Source organism: Meleagris gallopavo, chromosome 12 (assembly GCF_905368555.1).
Source record: "Meleagris gallopavo chromosome 12, MGAL_WU_HG_1.1, whole genome shotgun sequence".
NCBI classification, from domain to species: Eukaryota; Metazoa; Chordata; class Aves; order Galliformes; family Phasianidae; genus Meleagris; species Meleagris gallopavo.
The window spans coordinates 17,509,828-17,537,105 of record NC_139415.1 but is presented as its reverse complement, the minus strand read 5'-3'; the positions used below and the strand labels follow the sequence as shown (position 1 = coordinate 17,537,105).

Sequence of the window (27,278 nt, the reverse complement as noted above, 5' to 3'; positions counted from 1 at the left end):
ACGTCCTGAGGCAGAGGGGAGCCTGTCTCTTTTAGTGGGGCAAAGAAGAGGCTCAGGGAGATGTGCAGTCACAAGCAGCACCTCTTGCTCTTCTTTATTTTTCTATCCAGACAGAAAGGGTGCATATGAATTACTTAATCTGTAAACCTTGTTGCCAAGCTACCAACTGTAAAAGAAGAAAATTGAGCGTATGGAAATCCTCTGTTGGTAGTTTGCATTTTCACTGGTGTTGGTGCTGGGCAGATGGCAGCCTTATGCTCTGGCTTTGCATTTTTCTCTCTGAGCATATCCGATTTACTGCTTCCATCACATGTTTTATAACTGCTTGACCAGAAAAACAGTTCACTAAAATTGCATATTCTGGAAAAATTAATACTTTGTGTGTTTTTATTTTTTTTTTTACTAGGTTCTCTTTCCAAGTTTCCTTTACCTGACAAATCTGAGTTGATATCTTCCTGTAGTACCAGTAGTACCAGTGTGTTTCAGAACTACGCCATGGAGGTATGGGAGAATTTATCAGTACAATAAAGGCATATGTCTTTAAATATAAATGCTATCTAAATCTCCATTAAAGTTCAAATCTTAAAACTAACCCTCACTGAAAGATAAGTATTTCTGTAACAGAGCAGATTTCAATTCTCAGGAGTTTGAGAACTGGATACCATTGAGGCCTAGGCATGTAAATCCCTTGTACAGCTGTATGTAAAAAGTGGAAAATTACAAGCCTTGCATTTAGAAATACAGAGTAGATAACTAGCTATTTGTCACTGGAGATTTGAGAGAGATAATTTTACTTTTTACTATTTCAAATTTGTTCGCTTTTCATTTCAGTGGATGTGGGTTAATGACCAGTCACTTTCACTTTTCTTTTTTCTATTGTACTGGCAGTCACTACAGGGAAGTGTATTATAAGAATACTTTGTGTAGCTGCATAAATATTTCTGTACTGTTATGTTTACAGACAGATTACAAGTAACACATTATTGTTAATAAAAATATTGACCAAATTAGTTACCCAGTCTGAATTATTCTCAGAAGCCATAAAAGAGCAACTAAGCCACTTAGCTAAGGTATATTTATTTAATGAATAAATAGTAGTAATGAATAAATAGTAGTTCCAAATCCCAGTCTATTTGTTATAGTTGAACCAATCAATCCAAGTTTATTTCTGCACGTCATACTTTTTTCAGCTCTAATTCCAGCCATTTACTGTATCAACTTCCAGCTGTTACAGCTTGGATTTTAACTAATAATTGTTCTTGGGAAATAGTTCTGTTTTAAGTGCTTTGTAACAGAATTCCACGTTCTCCAAACTTACTTCATCTGCTGCATGCAGGTCCTTATCTCAAGCTGTTCACGATGCCGAACTTGTGACTGTTTGGTTCATGATGAGGAAATCATGGCGGGTTGGACAGCAGATGATTCAAATCTCAATACCACGTGTCCTTTCTGTGGCAATTTATTTCTGCCTTTTTTAAGCATAGAAATCAGAGATCTTCGACGACCTGGACGGTAATAATGTTTGAATTTTCTCAGTTTTGAATGATCAGCATTTCTGTTTCTTGGGGTTTTTGTTTGTTTTTGGCTTTTTTAGACGATGTTTTTTCTCTCCCTGCAGCTATTTTCTGAAGTCCAGTCCATCTACAGAAAACATACAGTTTCCATCACTTTATTCAAATCCAAGTGGAAAGTCCTGTAATACTGCAGCTACTGCTGGTCTAACTACATCTCTAATGTCTGTTCAAGAGGATATACATTCAGATAGGTAAACCCATGCGTTCTTTGTCTTTTTACATAGAAATTACTTGGGTTCTTTTTGGTTCAGCATGGTGTTCAGTTTCATCTGTGATATAAAAAATCGTGTAGATGTCTGTAATTCTGCAAATTTTATGAACTCCTTTAGGATATTTCTGTCTATTAGCAGTGCAAAAGGGAGTAAAACTTTCTCTGTAGCATGGGTGAGTACAGTGGCTGACAGGAGAATTTGCAGTGTGAGATTATGTACTCAGCTCTGTTGTATGAGCTTCCTAGCTTTTTTGCTTGTTTCAGTATTTAAGCACTAAGAGGAAAACATAAAAAATTCTTTTTTTTTTTTCCCTAGCAATTCTAAGCAGAGTGACAATACTTATGCCAGAAGTATCCAGATCCCCTCAGGAAGAAGACAAAATACTTCTGGGTCAGAATGTGCAAGTCACCCTGTAGCAAGGAGTATCAGTACTTTTGGTCCATTGGAAGAAGATGAGAAGGAAAACCAGATGATCAACCATATCATTCCTACTGGTAGCCTGCCTGCTACTTTGCAAGGACCAACGGTGTGTAGTTTTTCTACCTTCAATGTTGTTGTTTCAAGTGTGCAATAGATTCCAAAAATGTGTAAGTATTAGATAAGAAAACCAAATTTACAATTTGAAGTTACCAGAAATAGTAGGTTTTCTTACTTTAAGCTAAGATTTGTAACTCTTGGAAGACAAAAGCATTTTTAAGATACTGTAAAGATGGTTGCATTCCAATTAATGGCATTTCTCCTTTCTTACGTTAGGATCCCTTGGGCCTAGACTGGCGCTTACCTAGCCCTGATCCTATAACGGTTCCTTACCTCAGTCCTCTAGTAGTATGGAAAGAGCTTGAGAGCTTACTTGAAAATGAAGGAGATCATGCGATAACAGTGGCAGACTTTGTAGATCATCATCCTATTGTATTCTGGAATTTGGTATGGTACTTCAGGCGCTTGGACTTGCCTAGCAACTTACCAGGATTAATACTGTCTTCTGAGCACTGTAATAAAAATTCAAAGGTATGGAATCAGAAACTATTGACTTGTAAGGAATGTTTGTTTTCCCACATAGGAAATCATTAGTTATTGAAGTACTTCTCAGGAACGTGCCTTACAGTGTACTGGACCCTATCCTGTATTTGTAAAGTGTGTGTCAGCTGAAGGAAAACATGCATAACTACAGAACCTGCACTCAGCAGTACTTGGGATTAAATGTTTAGTTCTTACCAATCACACTGTAGCTTGCAATCTTCAGTTACAAAAAAGATACTTTTCTGATGGGTTTTATGGCAGTTTTGTGGCAAGTCAAGCAGTAGGAGGAGAAGGGGGTTGTGATTTGAGGAGTGTGGGAGGATGCACAAAATACTTGCTGTATGTCACTGACATTCTGTTCAGTTCTGGCTTTTCTTGCGAATAACCTGTTTTATAGCAGTTTTAATTAAAGAAAAAAAAAAGCTTGTAGATTTGAAAATATTTTAAATATGAAAGTCTTCTGTCATTGTTTTGTAATAAAATATCTTTATGTATATATTTTCCTGCTCAGATTCCCCGAAACTGTATGTCAGAGGACAGTAAATATGTTCTTATTCAGATGCTGTGGGATAACATGAAGTTGCATCAGGATCCAAGACAGCCTCTGTATATTCTGTGGAATGCTCAGAGTAAGCTTTGTTTCTTGTGGGGGTCTGTCTTGTTTGCCTTTCTTTAGTGTGTATTTTTGTTATTTAATTGTCTTTTTAGATCAATTTTCATTCAGCTTTGGAATGTCTTGAAAAAAATTTTCTGGATGGTTCATGCAAGATATGTGACTGATTTTTTTGATGACACCACTTTTTGTCTTGCAGGTCAAAATCGCACTCTTTTGTTTGAGAGTGAGTGTTAAGTTTGGTGTTACTGTCCTGAGTTTGTGACATGTCTCGGGAGGGATGCTGGTTGTGTAGTTAGCAGTAAACTGCTTGTTCAAGTTCAGTTCTGCAGCATGTCTTTCAAATCATTGACCATTACCTCAAGTGGCTTTTTCTTCACTGGGAGGGGAAGAATAAAGGGAATGTATTTCAGTGATGCACTGAACTTATGTTGACAGTTCATCTCTTTTTTTTTTTTTTTTTTTTGGAGTTGCTTACAGTGAATTTTGTTGCCACTGTTGGATCACGTGCCTGAAAATGTGCCTCATGACCCATTATAGCTATTGAGTTTTCTTTGATATGGTTTTTTTTGTTGCTGTTTTGTGTGAATGTTGTTCGTCAGTACATGTATGCCAATGTTTTCACAGTTCTGTAGCGTACCACCATTTTTTTAAACACCTTTCTACACAAACAATATGTTTATTCTTACAGTGTTTCTAATGTCTTTCAGCCCAGAAGTATCCAATGGTTCATTTGTTGCAAAAAGATGATGACTCTTTTAATCAGGAACTCTTGAGAAGTATGGTGAAGAGTATTAAGATGAATGATGTGTACGGACCAATGAGCCAAATATTGGAAAGACTGAACAAATGGCCACATATTAAAAGACAGAGGTAAGAGTTCAAACATGCCATTCTGGAGCAAGTTAGGACAGCAGTGAGGCTAATGTAATATTAGCATTTTCAGTTTCTTTTTTTTTTCCTTTTAAAGAAAAGCTTCAGTTTTCCAGTAGTATTCTCAGGTTTTTACTCAGTCTGGTAAATACTTCTCAGTTTTTCTTCTCTGCTCTACAGCCACTTCTCTTACAATTGAATGATGGTAGATGAAATTGATAGTGTGTGTATGTGTATTTTGCCACTAAACATTATAATTAATATAATCTGTAAGTATATAATTTAAAAAAGAAGCAACCAATACTACCTCCACTTACTCCAACAATGCATTTAGTGAGGGTGGAGGGTGTTTAAGTTCTCAATTGCAAGAAGGGGAACTGAGAGGATAGGTTGCCTTGTATTATTTAGGAAGCTTTTATCTGATAGCAGTGGAATTAGTGGAAATTATTTCTCTGTGAATTTGTATTTCTTGCCTGGATTTACTGATTTTTATTTATAGTAAGATATTGCAGTCTTTTCAATAGCTGGAGTTTTTCCAAGGTGTTTATCTGGTTGTGTGCTTTTCTGCATTTCTGTGTTACCATGAAAAAACGAACTCCTTACCTGTCTGTCTACATATGGTAGAACTTGGCCAAGAATAAGCTACCTGTGGGCCATGGGGTGAGAAATGTGTGATGTAATCACATAGCTTCATTCCTTTATGAATCCAGGAAAAAAAAAAAAGTAAAATCAAGGCTTACAGTAACATTGCAGTGCTGTATTCCTCCCTTGATTTGAAAGACTAATGAGGATTGAGAAGCAGGGGCAGATGAATACTTTTTTCTTAAGCTGGTGCTCTTCTGGTTGAATCACTGGTATGTTGAGTGCTTAAGTGTGTCTCTCTGGGGCCTGTTACAACATCCCCTCCTCTGGTGAAGTTGTATCAAGGACCTACCCAATGTATGTATCTGGGGAGGGCAGAGCATTCTCCAAAGGTCAACACTGACAACGTTTTGGAGGTGATAAAAGGGAGCGATGTTCAAGGTGTTTATTCTAATCTTTAAATATTCAATCTATTCTTTGTATAGTTAATTTTTTTTTAATAGTAACTAGCATATACATTTCTTCACAATTTCAGGAGCCTGTATAGAGAAATACTGTTTCTTTCTCTTGTTGCCCTGGGAAGAGATAACATCGATATAGGTAAGTTTTATTACTTACTGATATGAGCACTGACAATGTATGAACCAGTGTATGTATGTACTTTTCAACTTCAAAAAACATAGTTTTAGATGCGTGTCATTCTATAGTAAATACTAAGTCCTTTTTATTGTTACTGCTGATGAATATATTAATTGTCATTATATTTGCATTGTGGTTTCAAGCAAGATATGTAGGGATTGTTCTTCTGTTTCTGCAGATGCTTTTGACAGAGAGTATAAAATGGCCTATGATCGTCTGACAGCTAATCAAGTGAAGAATACACATAATTGTGATAGACCACCGAGTACTGGAGTGATGGAATGCAGAAAGATCTTTGGAGAACCATATCTTTAAATACACCTAGATGAAAAGCAATGACATATACCTGTGTAAAACAACCACTTCAGTCAAAAGGAACATCTCAGTCTTCAGTGTTTGAGAATGTACGTACGAATGTACCACGGCAGAAGGCCTTGGAAAAATGGGGCCTGTCTACGATTGTGGCAATGGACAGAGTGAGAAACGGGCCAAATATTATTTCCTTGTCCCTAGCCTTTATGCAAATCAGTGTATAGAAAGGAAGATTCTAAACAAAATTTTCTAACTTAGGATGACATATTACATTTCCCTTATTAAAATATATATATAAAACAGGTGGGCAGAAACAATGCACTGAAACTAACGTGAGCGAAGTAAATTCTTCAGAATCTATTGTTTACATAGAATATTCATGATGTTATGAAGAGCATACAAAGTTGTATTATACATATTTTAAATTGTTTATAGTAAGTTGATATTTTTTTATTTTTTTTAAATTACTGGAGTGAATTTTAAATGGACTTGCTGCATAAGCAATACACTGCTTATTTGTTTTGCAGGACACTGCTATTTATAGTAACTTGTCCAGTTACTTTTGAGGAGTGATTTGTTTTTAAAGCAGAGTAGAAAACATAAACCTTCACCTAGACAGTATGCTAGATACAGGATTTCTCTCATGCACACGTGGAAAACGTATTACCACAGCAATCAGCAGGAAGGTATGGTGAAAAGCTCTACTAACACTGATAGATGTCTGTAGGAATCTCTTCCTCTCCTGTTTCCCTCACTCCCTGCTCCATAGAGAGTCTGTAGCATATTGAGGAGTCCAACAGATGATTTTATGGCGTCAGTGCATCTCTGCAGGTGACGTTTGCTACGTGACCTCATAACAGATGTTATACAAAACAAGTGACAGCATTCAAGTTCTTCATAAAAATGCAGTGATCAGTATCTTGGTGGATGTGTTTGAAACACACTAAATCTGGTGAGCGCATTATGCTAATCCAAAGCTTTTAACTTTTCTAAAGCAGGTAAAGTAACCTTGCTACAGGGAAAATGTAGAGAGTGTAACTTATTGAGGCGTATTGTGAATAGTAAAATGTAATTTGAATGTCTTGTCTTTGTTTCACAGCAAAACAGCTTTTTCTTTTCTCTATGAAGAGCAACACTATGTATCAGTCCTTGTGGTGGAGTCATGGCTTTTGAAGTACATTTTCTTGTTTGAGAATGTTCAAAAAACATTTTACTCTTAGTCACATAGCAGCTCCACACTAGAAAGCAGGCTACATTGAAAATATCAGAAGTCCTATAAGGAGGTGGGAAAAGAGGCATTGAATTCTATAAAATGCCCTAAACAAATTAAGCAAGGCTTTAACAAACACCTTGTTTTCTTTAGTCTTCATCGTTCCCCTATTCTTATTGGTTGTTCCCTTTGTAATGCTTCTAATATTCACTTGTTCCAATAGATTATAGGTTTTATGTGTCTGCTTACCAGCAGGAATTTTTTTTTTAATCTTTTTAGTTTGCAAGTGTAGTAAAACAGCGATATTAGGTAGCTAGGAAGGAGATGAACTTTAAAGTTCACGTTTACTTTACTAAATGAAATAGTAAGCCTCTTAGAGGCTTAAATGAGAAGTAGTGCTACTGTACTGCTCTCTGTAACCTCTTCCCAGTCCACTATAAAACAGTAATACAATGCTGTCCTAAGGATAAAGGATTTAAAGTTTTTAGAGCTGCAGGTATATGCTGATGCTAATTGAAAGATGCATCTTCATGTAAATGCAGTCTTGCTGGATACAGCTGTCACTGGGTAATTCCTCTTCTCTATTCTGCTGCTAACTATGTAGCTGAGGGTTTGGGGTTTTGAAGTTTCCCTCACCCTGATGTGGAGCTAGCAATGTTACACTTAGCAACATTTTTCATGTTTAATTTATTTTAACAGTTCGTGAAGCTCTCATTAATGCTGTCATACTTGTAAAATATTCCTCATGCATGAGCCATTGCTACTTTTTCACCCAATACATTATAAACTCTGTCAGTGTAGGGTGAACATGTACCTGCTTCGTTCTTCTTAACTATTGTGAAAAATAGCAGATTATTTTATAACATTCATCATAAGTACCTGTTAGTGTGCATGTATGCTCTGCTCTGTACAGTATCTACACTGTATTTACCAAGTAAAAGTAGTGTATATAGATTCATACATATTTGTGATGTGTACAGCGTAGTGCTCCAAGCTCTTTGCAGTTCTGTTTCCCACATCATGCACCACTTGGGGCAGCCACTCTTTTATAGCACCTTCAAGCCATGAAGGAAGGCAAGTGCTCTTTCCAGAGCTGCTGTTTTGTGTTAGAGGTACTGAGCTATGAAGCAAGCTTCACACTTTCTATTTCAGTCTGGCAGGAGCAGCTGAGCCTTGTCTCTAACAGCCTCTCGTGTCACAGGACGTTACGCTGCAACTGCGTGCGCCTGTGCAGGGATAGATGCAACACTTGTAATTTGGCCCACATCCCCTGTTCTAATCCCAGCTTAGTTGTAAGTATTTCCAACAGTCTTTAACGTTTATAAAGCCAACCAGTTTGCCACTTCATTCAGATGTCAGCAGTCCTGTCAGTATTATCAGAAGATTCTATACTGTCTCGTGAAAAGGATTTGTATATGCATCATTAAAACAATCTTGTATCCTCAGAATGGCACTCCCAAAGCATTGCTTTATTTGGGTGTGCTTTTAAATTAGCATATCACATAGTATTCCATCAAGTAAAATCATTATACTGAATGAATTGCTTTATAAAGTCTTGCAAGTCAGTCCACTGTAGAAACATTATCAGAAGATGTAGTTGGAGTAGTGTTACACCCTAAGTGGGAAGTTATCCTCATTCATATCATAACGATGCTCAAAATGTAGGTCATGAGTGGATAATTTTTAGGTCTCATACAGTTCAACGTTGAAACAGTTTACAAATCTCACTGTCCTTTATTAGAAAAGCAATTTGAGTATATTTTCCAATACAGCAAAGATGGATAAATATTTGAGACATATTTTCAATTTAAAATTTTGTATGAACTGAATTTTCTCCTTTTGTGTACAAAATAATGCTTCTGTCAGAACCTTAAACAAAAGTTTTACATTTGCAGTGCAATATATATTTTGCTTTACTTATGGTTCCACTGGAATAAGTATTGGAGATGAAATAGGGAAATGTGAATAGAAATGGTGCTGTTCCTCTAACACTGCTAGATCCCATTTTGAGGCAGTTTGCTGTTGGCACACTTACAGCCTGATGGATTAGACTTCCACTGACCAGTTAAGCAATTTGTACCCCAAGGAAGAGGCAATTCCTGCATATGAAATCTTCATATGCAAAATAGGAGATGCACGTAGTAATGATAGAGAAGGGGATTTCTGGATAGTATCTCACTGCAATTTGAAAATGGTACTTTGTTAGTCTGCAAGCAGCACTTTTAAATGAATGGTTGTAGATTTGTAAATATGTAATGTTTAATTTTTATTTACCAAAAATACAGTATGTTGTATGTTTGCTTTGGTTTGTAGTTCCTTTAAAATATGCAAGTCAGTGTTCACAATGTCAAATTTTTTTTGTCTCATCCAAAAGAGTTTTACAGTGAGTCAATAAAAATCTTAAAATCTTTCTGGTTATTTTCATTAACGTTTTATTAGCTGGATTAGAATGACAGAAGTGTCTGCAGTTCAACTACACTGTTTGCTCACAGGAGGATTTTTAACAATAAACATTTCGGGTTTGTTGATTGTTGATGTCAGTGGCGTTTTCCATACTGACTATCTAGAAGACAGTGCTAACAGCAAGAGTTAGTGCTGGAAAGAATGATGTGTAAACTTCAGAGATGAGTCAGCTCTTCTTTACCTTCGTCTTGTAGCATATCTGGTCTCTGGTTTAGCTTTTACAAGTGGCACTATTCTAAGGGAGATCCGCTCATTCTCTTTACAGTAACGTGTCAATCCATGTAATATGCTAGCATTAGTTGTGCTTACTGATGATATTGCATGAGATCGCAATTTGAATGCTATCTGTATGCCTTCTTTTAGGATTGCTGTGCAACTCTCAAATCCTGTTCTCATCTGCATGCTGAAATAGCTTTTACTGCTTTGCTTGTTCCTTGAGAGGCTCAGTGTTATGTTTCCAGTAGTCTTTAGAGGACCAGCAAGAAGGATCACATCAGGTGTGCATCACATTTTGTATTCACTCTCTTGGATGTACGTGTAGAGTATCAGTTGTTTTATCAGATACTTTATAGTGGCTTTCACTGAAAGGATGAAAATGACCTCTGCAGAAGGAAGTAATGACAAAGTAGCTACAGCACAAACCTCAGGAACTGTTGTGCTCTGGGGCACTTACTGCTTTTATATTGCTTTTAATTTGAGGGAATTCACTTTTGAGATGGAGAATGTGTCCACACAGGTCTTTGGAGCAGAACAGTTCTGTAAGGGCAAGCCATGAAGGTGTGATTCTGTTCCCACCAACTAAAGATCATTGATTTCAGTGAGTTTGAGCAGTTGATTGCATAAATCTGTGTGATCCTGAAAATATTACTGAAATGTGTATAAAGGTTCTATGCTTAAAATCAGTTCCGTTAACATAAGATCAGCCACATTGAACACCTAATGTATCTGTATCATACCATTACAGGAATGCCTGAAGGTGCACAGTATTTGGTACTGGTCCCTTCATTGCCTGGTCTTTTTCTTTTCCTAAGGAAAAACAGCAACAGTAGAAGCAGACAAACCACTTGAGATTATTTTATTTTATTTTTTTAAGTATGTCAAAGATACTTTAATCTCAGGAAGTTGGATATAACTTGGGTTGCTTTGATTGATCAGAACAACAGCTACCTTGAACTGCTTTTGATTTTTTCAGATGTATGCCTTCACACACATTGGAGCGCCCAGATGTCACACAGATACTGGGCATGATATTATCCTGTCTTCTAACATCACACTGATGATCAAAAATACAAAGTAGAGAGCGAACATAGTGAGCCCTAGTATTTTGTTCATTTTCCATTTACATAAAGCAATTGAGATGATAACAAATAGAAGCATGAGAAAAAGCAGAACAATAGCACAAAACAAACCATTACTACTGACTGCAACAGGACTGAATCCGTTGAAGACTGAATATAGAAACCAAGGAACTGGCAAACTGCAAGAAAAGGAAAAGTAATTGAAATAAATGCTTGAAGGCAGTTCATTTTCTGCATTATAAATAAGCAATTTTTCTAAACTCTTACAGGAAAAAATGCATAGCTGCATTGAGTGTAACTCAGCATAAATCTAAAATTGATGTTGTTGGTGTGGAAAAATTGCATTTGGATAATGCTTGTACTATCATAATGCAATACAATAGTCTAAAAGGGCTTTCAAAATAATAACTGTGAATTAAGTGTCTCAGCATGCTCTCATAAAGGAGTAGGTTCTGATGCTTTATCGATGAAAGATGCAGGCACAGATACAGAGCCTTGGCTGCAGAGAATCTGAATGCCTCTGAGTGACCAGATGAGGATTCTGCTTGTAAATGTTCGGTGTTGGCCTAAGATGAATTGCATTTTGTCCTAGAAAATCAGTTTCCTGTTGACTCAGAATTTAGGGAAGGTGATAGTGCCATTTCACGCTACGCACCGTTATTTTAAGCTGTAGAACAATGCCTTGAATGGTGTGCAACTTAATATTCATTCTGCACTGGGTTGCTAAAATCTATCTTTCCTGGGTTGGTTAAATTTTCTAAAAATAAATACATGTAACTGGTGGTCTGACTGTCCTTCAGTTAGGTGCAGATGAAATGAAATTAACTGAAACATTTCTTTAGTTTAAAAACCGTGTTTTGTATTTTGGAAGAACTGCATCTCTCAGCATTGAACTAATACTCACCCAACAGTGATATCGAAGATATTGCTGCCTACAGAACTGGAGACAGCCATGTCACCTAAGCCTTTCCGTGCAACAATGACACTGGTGATAAGGTCAGGGATCGATGTTCCTGCTGCCAGGATGGTTAACCCCATAATTTCCTCTGATATCCCAATTGTTTCACCAACCTAACAGAACAGCAACAAAGTAAATTAGGGCTGTTCATTTTGGAACACAGAATATAGTCTCACTGCCTTCTAGGTTTTGTGCCATATTTGAATTGAAATATTTTTCATTCCCTTAACTGTGGTAGCATGTTGTATAGGATGAAAAACTAAATTTAATAGTGTGTGTTAACCTCAGATTTGTTCTATACTATACATCACCTTGCTTGGTCTTGGTAAAACTGTGATCAGATGATCACTGTGAAGTCAGTTACAGCGTAACACATTCTTCTGTCCTACATTTGCCTCTTCTGGATGTATTTCATTTTTCCTTTTGCAAATTTAACATCAGCTCTGTATGAAAAATCTTAGCATTTATGGCTTGATTAACTATGTTGTGAATGTGCAGTGAGCCACTTGATATGAAGTGTGGGTCTGAGTCTGCAAGGCACAAATTTCTGTTGCCCAAAGCTCCAAGTGCATATTAAGGCAGTTGGAGTTGAAATCATTTAGCAGCTTCCAGAACCTGTGTTATCCTAGAACTGTAATTAGATAAGAGGTAATTTTGTTCCACACAGATTCATTTATCAGTTAAAAGTATTAAGGTAAATTTTGATGGCACTTTTCCTTTCATTGATACACAACTTCCCTTAGAAGCTCTTCAAAAAGAACCTTTTTTCAAATCAAAAACAATGAAACTGCAATTTCCCTTTTGGATTCTGACAAAACAAAGTTTCTACTGTTTTGATGGATGACTGCAGCTGCAATTCATCAGATAAAATGCCACAGTGACAATCCGTTCCTTAACATCTGCTTGTTCTGAAATGATCTTGTTTGCAGACAGAAAATAAATCCCTCACCTGATGAGCCCACCACACCATGAGGTAAGAGAATGCTGCAATCCAGATGATGGACCCGAAAAATGTGATGACAAAGAATTTTTTTGAATCCTGTTAAAACCAAGTTTGAAAATGAAAACATGAAGTTTCAGGAAGGTTAACAATCCTTGGTGAAAACTATTCACATGGAGTGCTTCATTGTAATCAACTGTTTGATATAGACCTTGGTCTTTGTGGGTTTTTTTGACAACTTTATTAGATGACCAATTGTTGCTACTTGTTAATTACTTTAATTAAGTCTCTGGAACTGTGCTATGCTACAGCTGGGGCTGCTTTTCTACTCTCTGCAGCATTAACAGTGAGTAATGTATAAGGCTCTTGACATGGAAAAATAGAATGGGAGATTCTTGTTAAGAAGTCTTTAGCTCAGTTAAGAAATATGGTAGCAGAAGAAAAATGGATTCTTACTGGGTTTCTGACATCAGGTATAGTGCTCCACAGAGGGAAGACAATGGGAAAAAGGAAGAGGTAAATTGCTTGTTTTTTCCTGGTTTCTGGCCATTCAAGAGATAACGGTTCATCGTTTTCTTCATCATCTGTGCTGTCATCATCACTGTCATCCTCACTGTCAGAGCTGCTGTCTTCTGAGTTATCACTGTCTGAAGGGGGCTGTAGGTCAGGAAAAAAAAAATCCAATATGCTTCACTCTAACAAGGAGCTGTGCAGCACTTATTCTCCATGACCACGCTGTGGCTGAGGGCAGCCAGAGCCCGCATCTTGTTACTCTGGGACAAAATCCAGGTCTATCCTATTTTGGTGCAGATGCCTATCTTGTGATTCTGTTAACTATTTTGTATAAGTCAACTAGAATGAACTTTTCTACTTGTGTTAGAACTCTAAGATTGACTGTCTTTGACAACCTTTCCTCATCAAAACAACCACATTACAGAATTGGAAGGAGGGATGAGGGAAACAGAGCACAAAAGCATGCTGCTGACCAGACTGACTTACTTTCCCTTGTCCTGGAGTTGCCCTCTGGCCTCATCGGAGTCAACTGAGGAGAAAATATTATACAGGAGCAGCTGGTGTCATGTTTTAGACCAAGGTTGTCTTCGGTCATAAGCCTAAATGTCTAAAACAACTCTTTATCTTACCTCATCACTACACACATAGTCTACTTAAAGTTGCTAATTATGAGAACCATGCTAGGTTTTACTCCAGAAGCCCTGGGCTCTTATTGCATATGATCCTTTATTTAATACCTGCCCATCCTGTGGTGTGTTCTCCTTCTGTTTGTCTTTGCTGGGTTCAGAATCACTGGCAGGAGTTACCTGGATGGTCTTCTGTGGTGCCTGCTTCTCTTCTGCTAAAAGTAGTAAGAAGGGATAGTGATTTTAGTCATGTTAGTATGATCACCTTTATCTGCAGGTGAGTTAGTTTGCTCCGAAAACATAAAATATTTCATGTTTAACCTAGGCCAATGACTGATGCTTTGTCATCCTTGCCTATTGTGAATCACTGTTCTTAAAAGGAGGTAGAAGCTGGTCCACCTGCTGCAGGTGGTCTTAGGAGCATCAAAGTATTGCTCTGAAGCTGCTCTAAGAGGCACGTATACAAAAAGAGGGAAATGCTAATTATCTGATCTCTGCCTGATGATTATTGGTTTCAGTCTGGATTCTGAAGCCTTTAGTGGAGCCATTCTCTAAAGCCAGAAGGATATAAAGCTTTACTCCCCTTTGTTTCTAGTAGAGCACAGCACTCTCCAGGGAACGGGTGCACTGTTAGGCTTCTGAGAAATGACAGCAATGTGCTACCAGACGTTAATCCCCAGTCATCTGATACATACTCAAATTCAAATAGAGAAGTGCTGATGCATACAGGGAAAAAATCTGCAGTATTCTCTGCGCTGTTCTTGTGTTAACCTGTGTTAATCACATTATCCTAAGAATTGTATGTGGTTGGGGAATTATAGGGTATCTTATGCTGAGCTGAGTGAGTTGATCCAGTGCCTCTCACAACTCCAGTAAGGAGCAAGTTTAGAGGGAGTTTTTCAGAAACGTTTTTTCACGTAAGACCTTGCTCCAGAAATCCCAAACACACACGAGTAGACATGGAATACTTTCAGCCAAAGTGGCAGCACCTATTGATAATGCACAGCCCTGTCTGTGCACCAGATAATTCTGTGGAAGGTGTCAAAGAATGGAAGTTCATAGTCAGTGAAGTCAATGTGGTTTTGGTAGCCTGCACTGAGAATTTGTTTCTTAATATTTTCCTGAAGTTTTCACTCTCATGGGTGGTGCTCAGTGTTGTTAGGTACACAGGTGACTCATTGCAGCAGCGTGCTTGTGGAAGTGGGACCTTCCACATAAACGTTATTGTTTTCTTCTTCCAAATCACTGACAGCACAGGTCTGTGTTGTAGCATAGGCCAGCTGCTGCCTCCAAACTACTCAAAGTCTGTATCAGCAGTGAAATAGTAAGAACTATTCAAAGGGAGGATGTACAGGCACTTAGAGTGGTTTTAGAGAATATTAGTGTGGCTTTTCTCTGAGGAGGAGTCTTCTATGCTATTTTGCAACTGTGTCAAATTTCTAGGCTGAAAGGAAGGTATTTTGGTTTAAAGAACATACCTACCAAAGATGAGCAGTATAGCAACTTCCAAGTACTTTCTGTTTGAATCCTACCCCAAGAGCTACTTGTCCTGTAGGGATGGCTTTCACTGCCCACTGTTATTGTATATTGATTGATTTCTGCTGCATTATTACAGCAGCCACCTGTGACCAGTAATAACAGAAAAATCTGTGTCATACTGAGTATTTCTTTGCCAGCCCCTGGGTGCTCAATGCTGTGAACGCGTGGGATTTCAGTGCAAAACAAAGCAAATGGTATTGACTTTTCTTGCACTCACCTTCTGGTTTTGTTCCTTGCCCAGCCTGAGAGTCAGTCTTGACCTTGGCTATATTGCTCAGGATATCAACCCTGTCTTTAAATTTTGCTGTGAATGAGAAAGATGCATTGTCAGCAGCTGTCAGCTATGGGAGAACAGGAGCAGTTTTGATGCAATATCGTTTTGTTCCCAAAGGACAGCTGATTTTGTTCATGCTAGATTATGTGCAAACTAAAAATGGACACCTTCCTTGTGCCACATGGCTTTACTGTGCTGCTACTGATGACCTGATTGTGAGGAAAATGGAAAACCTATCTTTTTCATGATATTTCAAAGTATATGTGAATTGTCTCCCCTGCCAGTGAGACTCTCCAGAACTTAATCTAAGTTGATGGTATCCGGTTTCAAGATGGTCCAGGCTATCCTGAAAAGGACCACCTGAATGATCGTCTTCACCAGTGCCATGTCCCACTGTATTTCTGGCACTGATGAGGACTTTTTCTGCTGCAGCTAATGCTGTGCTCAGCTGAGCTGCTTTATTATAGTTTTACAGGGAACTCTGAAACTGTCTCTGTGTTTACCTGTGCACCTGCTGGAGGGAGCCTGCTTTGCAGAGGAGTTGGACTCGATGTTCTCTACAGGTTCCTGTCAACCCCTACAATTCTGTGAATCTGTGATTCTCTCTCTATAGTTTGACGTTGCACTCAAGTGTCTTAACTCCTACTCTTGCTGAAAATGAGCCAGTCCCCAGCTCAGAGGAAGGCTTTACTTTGCTCTGAGCTTTATCCTCTGCTGAGCTGCCTGCCCATTGACCAAGCAGATGGAAGCAGATGGTCACAGGTTTTGTGCGTGGATGTGGCCACCAGAAATCGGCTGTGTTCTGCCTCACTTGTGCATGGGGCTGTAAATTAATTTCCTCTGAAAGTTTTATTGCACTGACTTAATCTCCTGTACTGTTGACTGGGCAACCAGAACGTGCTATTGTTGCTTGTCTCAAGGGCATGGCACTGTCATGTTATTCACACTGTGAGATGGAGCTCATAGAAATAGCAGCTCTGAGCCATGCGGGCAGGTCAAGTTCTGGGCTGAACTTTGTGGAAAAACGATGGATTTCAGATGTGTCCGATAATTGTCCCTGGCTCTGACATTAAGGTCTCTAGAGAGGAGTTTTAGTCTGGTGTGATTCCTGTTATCATCTGAGAAGCATTTTTCAGCTGGTGGAGCAGCTACAGAGGGGAAATGATAAGCTCTCCTCCTATGAAAAGCTGCTGGGACTGAGGAGCCCAGCTCTCCCTTCTACTTGCCACTCTTGAAGCCTATAGAGGGGATGTGAAGCTTTGTTCTCCCTCTCCTACTGCTGCTAAGCACAAGCACTGTCACCAATACAAGGCAGTGAGGTGACTTTCTGCTCCCAGATTCCTTGAACCGCTGGCCCGCACTCCTCTATTCAGCTTTTCCCAGAAGCTGCCACAAAAGCTCCTGTCAGCAGGGTCAGAGCGGTCAGGCCCAGCCTGAAGGAGATTACACAAACCCCAGCTGCTGGTTCCTGCCCTCACCTGGGCACAGGCTGTGAGCACCGACAAGCAGAGCCTGTGACCCTCCACGTTAGGGATAAACAGCTTAGGCCCAGGGCGCTATCCAGTTCTCATCAGATCAGCCTCATTTAAAAAGGTGTTAATGCCTCTGACACACATTCTGTGCAGGATGTATTGAGACTGGAGGAAGAGATGGCTGTAAGCTACCAGATCTGCAGGTCAGCCTGGCAGAAGGGGTAGCTGTCAGCTCAGCCCCTGCTGGTGTTGGAGATTAGCTCAGCCGTGCAGGGCAGCATGCTACTGCAACCATGGGTCCTGTCGTGGCCAAGCACTTGGTTTTGAGGGCAGTGCCTGTGCCCATGGTCCTGTGGGCTGTGTGTGTGTGTCAGTGCCAGTGCAGTCACTTGGCTTGATTTCAACACTGGGTATTGTCAGCTTCCAGGAACTTGCACAGGGGGATGTCTCTTTGAATTTCAGGAAGTTTGCACTGTGTGCTTCCAAGTCCACTCAGCTCCTGCACCAGTGGGTCTCCAGCTGTCTTTTTGTTGCTGTCTTTTTCTTGCTGCTTTTTAAGCATTCATTCTGCTGGAAACTCTGCCAGCTGGTCTGAGAGTGCCTTGCACAGGGCATGCCTACATCCAGAAGCACTGAGATGACCCTCAGGCAAGCTTACTCCAAGGAGCAATAGCATCCAGGCTGTGCTCGGGGTTGCAGGTGAGCTCCTGCCTTGGGTCCAGCTCTTGTATTTAGCTCATTTTTTGGTTCTGGTATTTAACCCATCAGGACTAACTTACACTATGAGCAATGGGGAGGAATTTTTAAACTATGACACAAACCTGAGGGACATGAGGGTTCTGCTATCCTGAAAGTGCAAGTGCAAGTGCAAATCATGATCTCGTGATTATTTTTGGTCCTTTTCTCCTTCTTAACACAAGTGATTGATTGCTAGAGATGCAACTGTGGCTGCCTTCTGTCTTTGAGCTGAGCTCTGGCCTTCAGCACTGCTTGCTGCTTTATTCTGGTCTGATTTCCAAAATTAATAGCTCTTTAACTGGGACATAGTGAGGGTAGGCAGCTGTGATAACGTTGCTGCTGGATCCTTTGCCTTCGTATAAAAGTAAAATCAGATTTGTCCTCTGTCTGTATGACTAGAGTGCAAAGAATAACTTCATGGTAAAACACGAGGTTCAGAAATTAGAGGACTCCTTGGTCTTCCAAAAATCCTTGCTGCCTTTAACTCCTCAGCAGTTCCCTCTGGTGTCTAGCTGGGAGATCTTGAAAAGGCCTCATATTGTGCTTCTACACAGTGTCTGAGAAAGTGAGGAAAAGTCTAAAGTTGCTAGAAATTCCTCATTTTAAAAAAGGTACTCTGAAAAGGTAGGCTTCTGCCAAAAATACACTTCAGAATGCAGTGTGAACTTCTAAAGCACCTAGTCAGTTAAAATGCCTTGTTTCCTCCAGACACAGAAAAAGACTTAAATTATGATCCTTTCTTAATTTATATATATATATATATATATATATGTATATGTATATATGTATATATAAATCATTGTGAACTTAGTCCATTGTTCAAGTGGGAAATTCTGTTTCACAAGGGGTGTTAAACCAGGAACAGTGAAACAAAGCTTGTATTTCAGACTTTACTTCATTTCTAAGACCCTTGACTCTGTAAGTTGGTTTGGCAGGCCCGGTGCTGTCAGTCTAACACAAACTTCAGGGCTCTGACTGCTTTGAAAGACCTTCTGTGCAGTCCAAGTACAAAGCAACTGCAGTATAAGGAAGGAAACTCCCCCGAGATCCTACCTGCACTAGGTTGAGTCAGGAACTGCTGAGAGATAGTTGGCAACCTTTTCCTTTTGTAGTGTTCTTTAGTGTTGCCTAAGTGCTGATGCTACAGGCTTTGGCAAGAAGCAACAAGGACCCTTGAGGATACAGATTTCTTTGGGATTGTTTTTATGCTGCAACCTAATTACAGATGGTGCTGTGTGTCCTGCAAAAAGAAGGACTTTATGGATGGGAACCAGTTGTCCTGAGGATACCGAAGGGCAGCAGTGATATTAAATCTGAGGCTGAGTTTGCAGCTGTAGAATGCCTTGGCAGGGTCACAACCTTTTCAGAGTTATCCCGGGAAAATCTCTTCATCTTTTTGGCAGGTATCCTCAAAGCACTTCAGTGGCTCAGTCAGAACTGATTCTTTTTCTTCAGACTACCTTTTCTTTAGTTACAAATCTGCCAGGGCAAGGAGTGTCTCCTGCACAATACAAAGTATCTGGAACTCTGGGTCTTTGATTTCAAGTGCTGTGCTGTTGTAATATCAATAATTTTCTTCACAATTATCTTTTCCAAGGAGCTGTTTCTGCTCCAGCAGTGCTGAGTAGAACAGGCATGCACCCAGAGCAGAGGTTAACTCTGTGTCATTATTATAGCAGAGAGTCTAAGGAATAACAGCCTTCTGGAGAGACTGAAACCCATCCTCACTGTCGCCATTAGACTTGCTTAAGTGTGTAAGATCACACTCCCATCTAGTGGCTGCGGCACACAGAGACAGGAACTCAAAGTCTGCCTGGATAAAAGCGAAGAGAAAGCTCTGAAGGAGAGCTAACATCTCAGCCGCCCCTTAATCACAGTTATCCATTCTTCATAGACTGTGGTAATGAAAAGCCCCCACCATGTGCTCTGTGCTGAGCTGCCTGGGGCAGCGCTGCCATTCTCTCCTTGGCCTGGGCCCCAAAAATTCCTGATGAGGGTCACACAAAACTGAGGACACCAGTCTGTACAAAGGCATGTAGAGCTGCATAAGGATGAGGAGTCAGAAGTTCTCTTAGTGGCAGCAGTCCTTCAGGTCTGGCACTTTCAGATGCTAAATCAAGTGGCACGTCTCATAGATTTCTGGTTTTATCCATGTGCTGTTCATACAATATTTTGTGGGGAGCAGGAAGCACTACAGCAAACCCTGATGAATTTGGCTCTTGTTAGGCTGTGGTTAGTAATTTGATGGGTGCCTTTACTAAAAGTTTGTCAAAGGGAACACTTATTTGTCTTGTTGTCCTTATAAAGCCTCTTTAGTTCCCTCAATCAGTTTGTGCTGCTGGGATTTTGATCTGGAGAGTCCTTTTTGTAACCTCACTGATAGACACGAGAGGTGTTTATCTGCTTAGCTTCAATCTCCCTTTGAATGGACAAATGATAATCTCTTTAGAACAAGTAGGGCAGTGGAGGGGCAAGGCATGTGCTGAGATAGGAAGGAAAAATCTAAAAAAAAAAAAAAAGCTTCTCATTTTTAAACTTTCTTTAGAATTTCTTGGAAAATGAAACAAGGCAGAATATCAGAAAATTGTGTTCAAAGGCACATGTACGTCTGGAGATGTGGCTTCCTGCAATATGGACTGTTTAGAAGGTGTCTAATAGTTCTGAGCTCCAACCGTTAGGAGTTGGCCCACTGCCTGCAAAGTACTGTAAGTAAAAACACAGAATGGTTTGGATTGGTTGGAAAGGACCTTAAAGATCATCCAGTTCCAACAGATTCTCTGTTCTGAGGGCAAGGACACCCTTCACTTACCTTTGGTCAAACACTGGAACAGAGTTCTTACAGAGGTGGGTGATGCCCCATGCCTGTCAGCATTCAAGAGGTGTTTGGACAATGCCCTCACTGATATGCTTTGACTTCTGGCTAGCCCTGAAGAAATTATTCAGTTGGACCAAATGATCTTTAAAGGGTCCTTTCAGCTGTTCTATTCTATTCTATTCTCCTTAATCATATTCTGAAACAGGGTACAGTTTGCTATGGCAATGGTAATGCAATGTGGTATTGCAGGTAGGCATTTAGAAGTCCTCAGAAGTGGTCCAAGCCACATACAAGTTACTTTAACCATCATAATTGGAACCTGCTGTGTGTTTTAAATCTCAGCTGGGATTTTAATCAGCATCAGAAAGATAATTTTTCAAGATTTTAACTACTACTTCTTCAGGTTTATGCCTCGTGAGGGACTGTGTACAGCTGAGGAAATGCACAGGTAAGGGACTCCTCCCATGTGAATTTCCCAATTATAAATGAGGCTGATATGTTCAGCCTTTCCTGAAGGGCTGTCAGATAAAAAGCCTTCAACTGATTCCACCACTCTGTTTTCAGTGATGCTGCCTTCCACCAGCAAAAGACATGCCTCCATTAAGCTGCTTTGTGATAAAGGCTGCAAGACGAAGCCCCTCACACATAGAGCATTCACTCACCTCCTCCCAGAGGGTCCAGTGTGTGGATCATGAGTTGGAAGATGGTGCTGCGCATTTGAGAGTTGTGCAGGGAGGCTGAGCTGCTGCCTCGCTGTAAGGCTGTTGTTGGCTATGGAAAGGTACAACACAACAATCAGTAGCAATTTCCTCCTCAAAACATCTTCACTGTTGGTTCCCCTCTGCACAGGGGGATGCATTCATACAAAGGCTGATCTCCCCAACCCAGCGTGGATTTCAGACACCCTCTGCATGCAAGTTCACAGGCTGTTGGTACCAGCTGCTCATAGCAAGATACGTGCTCCTGAGATAATGGGCCAGTCTGTCCTTTGATGCAATGAGTTTTCACTGACTCAGCATCAGTACAATGTAATAAAGTATGCAGTGATTTTAGTCATAATTAATAATAATAATTGATAATAGTAGTTTGGTATGCTGCTCCAAGGTAGCACTACAGTGGTTTCAAATGTCCTAACTTAAATTGAAGGCTCTCAAGCTCTGTTTTTACTGTCAATACTACAGTCCTAATGAGCTTTTGACTGAACATTAATTAGTACAGGTAGGTTAAATGCATAGAGGAAAAAATAGCATCCCCTTGAGGAAGCTAACACCTGTTTTGTTATGTACACGTGCAGCCAATGGATCACACGAGCCTCTGAACACAGTGGCTGGCCAGCCAAGGAAGGACAAAGTGGCAGGAATTCAATAGGAGCAGAGCAATTGGCTCTCTTGCTATAGGGAAGAACAGACACTACCTCTGCCCTGGGAGGAAAATCAGCCATGAAAGCAGGTAAGAAAAGCTATGATCTGAATTCTCCTCTGTCTGTTTCACCCTGTTTAAAGTGTAGTACTAACAGCACTCTGCTAGTCAATTACCACTTGGGCAGTCTCTTAGTTTTTTTTAAATTCCTTTGAGGACCCAACTCAGCCAGGTGTCCTCTTAATTAAACTGTGAGTACTGTGCCAAGAACTGCTGGTTCTTTGCATGAAATAGGATTTAGTCCAGGTTTCTTGACACAGAAGACAACACTGTTTTTCAAAGCCACACAGGGAGGGGTTCAAAATATGACTTATTATCCTGGCTAAGTTGCCTAGACCTACCTGCAGCTTCTTCCCATCTGCTGGCATTGTTCCATCCTCTGCAACTGCCACACTGCTTTTCTGTGTACAAAAAAGAATGAAAACCTTTGAATGCCATTACCACTTCACCTGCTCTTGTGGGATCTATAGATCGCTCTTCAGACTGATATCTGAATTGAAGGTGGAACAATCAAAAGAAATGACTATGTACGAACGCTACTGAAAGTGCCGAAGCCATGTGCTGTCCCTAAACCAATACAGCCTCTGAGGGAAGCAGGATTCTGCCTGCAACAACTCAGTGAGGATGTAGGTATCCAGAAACAGAAATGTTCCTCTACCTCCCGTTCCTTGTAAATGTACACAGCCCCAGATTTCATCCCCAAACATCTGTATCCTGACTTATCTTCTTTTAAAGGCAGAGTGAAAACACAAAGATGTGTCGTCTTCCAGTGATCAGTATTACTTTCCATAAAAGTACTTTATTTTTCTCAGGGGTTAACTCTAGCATCTCTATGTCTTGCCATTATATCCTAGTGTGAATTCTTTATAGACTTAAAAGGCAAGAATTTTTTTTTTCTTTGAGTCTAAAGGAATGGGCTTAGTTCTTCATGATTGGTGATAGACAGTGGTGCAGCACGGCTGTGGGCTCTCAGGACTCCCAGCCATGAACCCTGGCCGAAAGACAGACTAACAGGAGGAAAAAAAGACACTTTCTTAGTTTTGTGTGCCTTTGATTATCTTTACCACTTTTCCTTCCTTTCCTTAAATTACATGAAGAGAGTGCCAAGACCAGAAGAGACAAAACATGTTTGAATGCCAGTGAGACACATCTGAATGGTAAAGCGTGCCAGTGCCAGAGGACAGCTTTAAATCTAAGTCTGCTCCACATCTGGCAGTAGTACAGGCCAAGAGAATTAAGTGGCAGCAGGAGAAGGAGAAGGGGGAACAACTGAGGGGGAGGAATTGAACAGGCAGACTCAGATCCCAAGTGTTCTGGACCACATATCCTGGCCAGATCTGCCAGATTGAAAGGATAACTGGCTCTGGCAACAGCCTTCAGATGCTGTCTTTTTGTAGGCAGTCATGTCTTCCTTCAAAAGATGGTGAGCAAAGGGCCCTGGTCTCAAACTTTGAGAAAGTAATTACAGCCACAGATCTTCTTGTCTATGCACCAGTAGCATAAAGAATTGTGTCTCTGACACAGCTGTGGTTAATACATAGAAATAGGATTTGGGCATTTTGATCCTGTGACTAAATGCTGACTGAGAGCAGTGGCAGTGGCTGTGGAAGGCTGCCAGATCCCTTTCTGTGCTGCTGACTGGTAACAAGTGATACCACCAGCATCACAATAATACATCTAAACTCAAAATGGGAAAGGAGTTTCTTCCAACATCCCTCATCTGCAAGAGGCTTGGAGATTGCCCATTACAGAAGCCTTTTTTTCTGTTTGAGTATTTGTCCAATCTTGTTTTCAGACTGACTTGCTCCTGAAAGTGTGTATGTGTCTTTTTTTAACTCCTTCATAACCACTAAGTGAGCAAAATCTCATGTCTGTCTTTGAAAGATGCTAAGCGTCCCCAACACGTTCCTAGGGTATTTAGTAGTGTTCTCTCTAATTTATTAGAATCTCTGTTGTCTAGATTGTATTTCCTTCATTTTATATCATAATTATTAGCCAGTGTCTACATCCTGAGGTCTTGAGTGTGCACTTTGTCAAGAAGATGCAGTCTTTTTCTTTTTTTTTTTTTTTTTTTTTTTTTGTGGCTTATGATAGGATTATTTCCAACTTGCCCTTTGAACAATAAGGACACCAACCTTTCGCATATGCTCTGCTGATGCTGCCTGCACAGCATTTAGCTTCTTGCTCAGCTCCTCCTTCACCCATTGTTCTAGAGACACGTTGTGTTTCATGGTAAACACATATGTGGCATAGGCAGTCAGTAAAAGGAGGCTTTCCCACCAATCAATGACACTGTCTAGGAAAAACAGGATGAGCATCAGTAAGTCTACAATGTAGAATGAGATGTCTCTAAATAAAGGCCACCATGTCAGGTGTAGTATCTCCCTTGAGAAGAGGGCACAGGTGCCAATGACAAAGAGGATATTAAACACTGCTGAGCCCACAATGGTACCGATGCCCACATTGCTGTGTGAGATGAAGACACCTATGAGGGAGGTGAAGAGTTCTGGTGCGGATCCACCTGCTGCCATGAAGGTGGCTCCAGCCACGTCTTCAGAGATCTGCAACTTCTCTGTGATCACTCCCAAAGCTGGGACAAAATACTCATCACACACTATGGCCAAGGCCACAAATACATACATCATGCCAAAGATGTGAAGTACAACCCACCCTTGCCTCCGTTCTTCCACACTGAATAGGTCCTGGGGATATTCTCCTTTGGATTTATACACCGGCTTTTCATCTGGGTAGCTTTCACTGACATTTTCTCGCTGTGTTGTATCCTCTGCTGCAGCGATGGGCACAGTTGGCTCAGGATCAATATACACACAGTGCCTTATTTTGGGTGCTGCTGTGACATTGCTGGTTTTGGAAGTCTTGTTGCGGGAAGGCTCCCTGGAGGTCACTTTCACAGGGTCCTCATGTTGATGTGCAGTGAGAAGTGCTGGAATGGCAGAGGGGCTGAATTGGAGCTGATAGACAGAGAGGAAGGACACTATGGCAAGGAAGAAAAAGATTCGGTTCCGTTGTAGCCGTCTTCTCCGTGGTAAATGCATTTCCTAAAGGTTCAAAAATCAGATCCGTGTCCAGAGCCACTGAAGACTTCTCTTGATTAGCAGCTTGCCCTTATAGCCACCATTGGAGCTTCTAACTGATCTTAAGCATCAGGAGTGAAACTGCATGATATGAAGTGTAGAATCCTGTAAAGGAAGATCTAGTGTTTAAAACAAAAAACAAAAACAACAACAACAACAAAAAAAAAAAAAAAACAAAAAACTGCAATTCCGATCATTATCTCACAGAGTGATTTTCTATTTTTCCATAAATGGAAATGGGATTAAATTCAAGTAACCTCAACTCTAACTTCAGGCTTCTGTCTTTTCATTTTTTTTATGATGGGTGGCTGTGTTGATTGATAAACATAGGGTTACCTTAATAAAGGTTGGCTGAGATGGTCCAATCTGAGCTGAATTCTGATTCCACCTAGTGATCACATCCAGCAGCTATTAAGGTTTGTGTTTTCAATGGAATCACTAGTAATTCTGTAATGCTGATAATCGGATGAACTTTCTGCAGGAGGGAGGATAAGGCTTTTGTTAAGGAGCCTACTTGTACTCTAAATTGCCAGAAATGAAGAAGCTGTGAAGATGAGCCCATGCTGTAAAACTTCCTACCAAACAGACCAGTTATTCACCTAAGTAACCTCAACAGGTGGATGAAAACTGTTTGCTAGTTCCCAGTTATGCTGCTCTCTGGCTCTCCAGACTTGCACTTCCACAAACCGAGCAAATGGTGAGCTTTTCTCTTCCAGTTGGAAGAGAGCAGGAGGAAGGCTTGGTTCTAGTAATACTCAGAGTGCTGTGCATTCATTTTGTTTCTATGACTACATCTTTTTGAGCCCTTATGTAGAAGCAGAACTGGCAAAGTGGAATTATAATCATACCTTTTATTAGGGGATAATTAGCATATCTTCCATAATTATTTGAACAGCATTTTGAAAGAGATAAATTATAAATGCTAGAGTGACAGAGCCTAGATCTGTGATAATACAGAGACAGTGACTAAGAGCTGGACAGAATTTACACTTCAGCACTGCTTTGATTTTTTACCTTAGAATTTCACTATTCGTGGATTTTTTTTTTCCCTAGAGTGGTAATGTTGTTATTCTTCAGCTGGATGTGAATCACAGTTTTGTAAGCCATTCTCAGAAAAGCTTTTCATGCAAATCAGTTCTCACTTACCCTCTTGCATAACACTCAGTGAAGTAATCAGCCTAAATTTCTTGCAAGACAGGCATTATTATCTTCTTTTAAATAGGGAGGATCACTAAGGCAGTAGTAATTGAGGGTCATGGGAGTATCTAGATAAATAGATCACATAAGCTTTGCTTTTGATATGCAAAAAGTACATTAACATGCATATTGCAGAGTTGTGTAATACAGTATTCACCACAAATTGTGCACTGATACAGAATAACCTTCCAAAAACAAAATGGAAGATTGAAAACAAAGATGCACAGAGAACAGAAGACTTGTGAATGCATCCCCCTATTTAAACCTTCTTCAAAGACTATAACCAAAGGTAGGATGAACTGTTAACAGCTCTCCAGCCTTTCAGGTTGTTTTTGAATTATATTGTCTCCTACAAGTCAACTCCCAGTCAGCTCTTTTCTCTCTGATTGGACTGTCTCAATCAAAAGATCTCAAGCAATCCTACAGACCTCCACGGCTTACCTTCCAGAGATGCTGTCCAAGATGAGGAATACCAGCAGTTGAGTGGATTTCTGGAAGCTTTCTTGTCACTTAACATTGGGAGATGTTGGTGCAGAGAGAGGCAGATGAAAATGATCCCACTTTCACTGTGCCTCTGCTAGCAGAGTGGTGAGGGGGTCAGGTGTGAAGGACGTATTAGTGGAGGAATAGCCAATCCACTTTAATACCTGCAGTCTCTAAGACGATTAAGGAATGTTGTATAGATTTGATCTATATCTGAAGCCAATATCTTCATCTGCTACTACAGATTATTCTCGGTATGAGGGCAGGTGCTTATTTCCATTACAAACTATAATATAAAAGTATCAGCTGAGATATGTACCATTAGCTATGGACAAGAGCAGGCCACTGCTTGCGTAATTCATATTGCTGCTTCGTGTGCTGCAGTAGTTGCTTCAAGACAACTTGCACACAGT

General features: G+C 40.1%; 2 protein-coding genes across 7 annotated transcripts in view; one reads left to right on the top strand and one right to left on the bottom strand.

The window, feature by feature from the left end:
• DENND4A (DENN domain containing 4A) overlaps positions 1-9,445 on the top strand; it is a 46,700-nt gene extending 37,255 nt beyond the window's left edge. For all 5 annotated transcript variants that reach the window (XM_019619576.3, XM_085233736.1, XM_085233737.1 and 2 more), the window contains 9 exons: positions 407-501; positions 1,337-1,512; positions 1,619-1,765; positions 2,102-2,312; positions 2,540-2,794; positions 3,318-3,435; positions 4,130-4,292; positions 5,410-5,474; positions 5,692-9,445. In XM_019619576.3, coding sequence (XP_019475121.1) covers positions 407-501; positions 1,337-1,512; positions 1,619-1,765; positions 2,102-2,312; positions 2,540-2,794; positions 3,318-3,435; positions 4,130-4,292; positions 5,410-5,474; positions 5,692-5,828 — 1,367 coding nt within the window. In that variant the 3' untranslated portion in view covers positions 5,829-9,445. The remainder of the gene's footprint in view (positions 1-406; positions 502-1,336; positions 1,513-1,618; positions 1,766-2,101; positions 2,313-2,539; positions 2,795-3,317; positions 3,436-4,129; positions 4,293-5,409; positions 5,475-5,691) is intronic.
• A 727-nt stretch (positions 9,446-10,172) lies between these two features.
• On the bottom strand, positions 10,173-25,502 carry SLC24A1 (solute carrier family 24 member 1). 2 transcript variants are annotated; one of them, XM_031555351.2, is made up of 9 exons: positions 24,226-25,502; positions 22,432-22,491; positions 21,334-21,442; positions 15,590-15,676; positions 13,945-14,048; positions 13,151-13,351; positions 12,704-12,793; positions 11,701-11,867; positions 10,173-10,975 (listed from the first exon to the last, which is right to left on the bottom strand). In XM_031555351.2, exons 1-9 carry the CDS (start codon positions 25,144-25,146, stop codon positions 10,726-10,728), a joined length of 1,989 nt encoding a protein of 662 aa, XP_031411211.2. In that variant the 5' UTR covers positions 25,147-25,502; the 3' UTR covers positions 10,173-10,725. The 2 variants fall into 2 exon arrangements, with proteins under 2 accessions (XP_031411211.2, XP_085089867.1); XM_085233741.1 differs by having other exon boundaries at positions 13,945-14,045.
• Between the last annotated feature and the right edge of the window lie 1,776 nt (positions 25,503-27,278).

Excerpts from the sequence above, each read along its gene's own strand:
- SLC24A1 (XM_031555351.2), bottom strand. The coding sequence starts at position 25,146 with ATGCATTTACCACGGAGAAGACGGCTACAACGGAACCGAATCTTTTTC. Across the intron at positions 13,352-13,944 it reads ACACACCACAGGATGGGCAG|CCCCCTTCAGACAGTGATAA; the intron begins GTATTAAATAAA and ends CCTGACCTACAG. Across the intron at positions 11,868-12,703 it reads TGGTGTGGTGGGCTCATCAG|GTTGGTGAAACAATTGGGAT; the intron begins GTGAGGGATTTA and ends CTGTTCTGTTAG.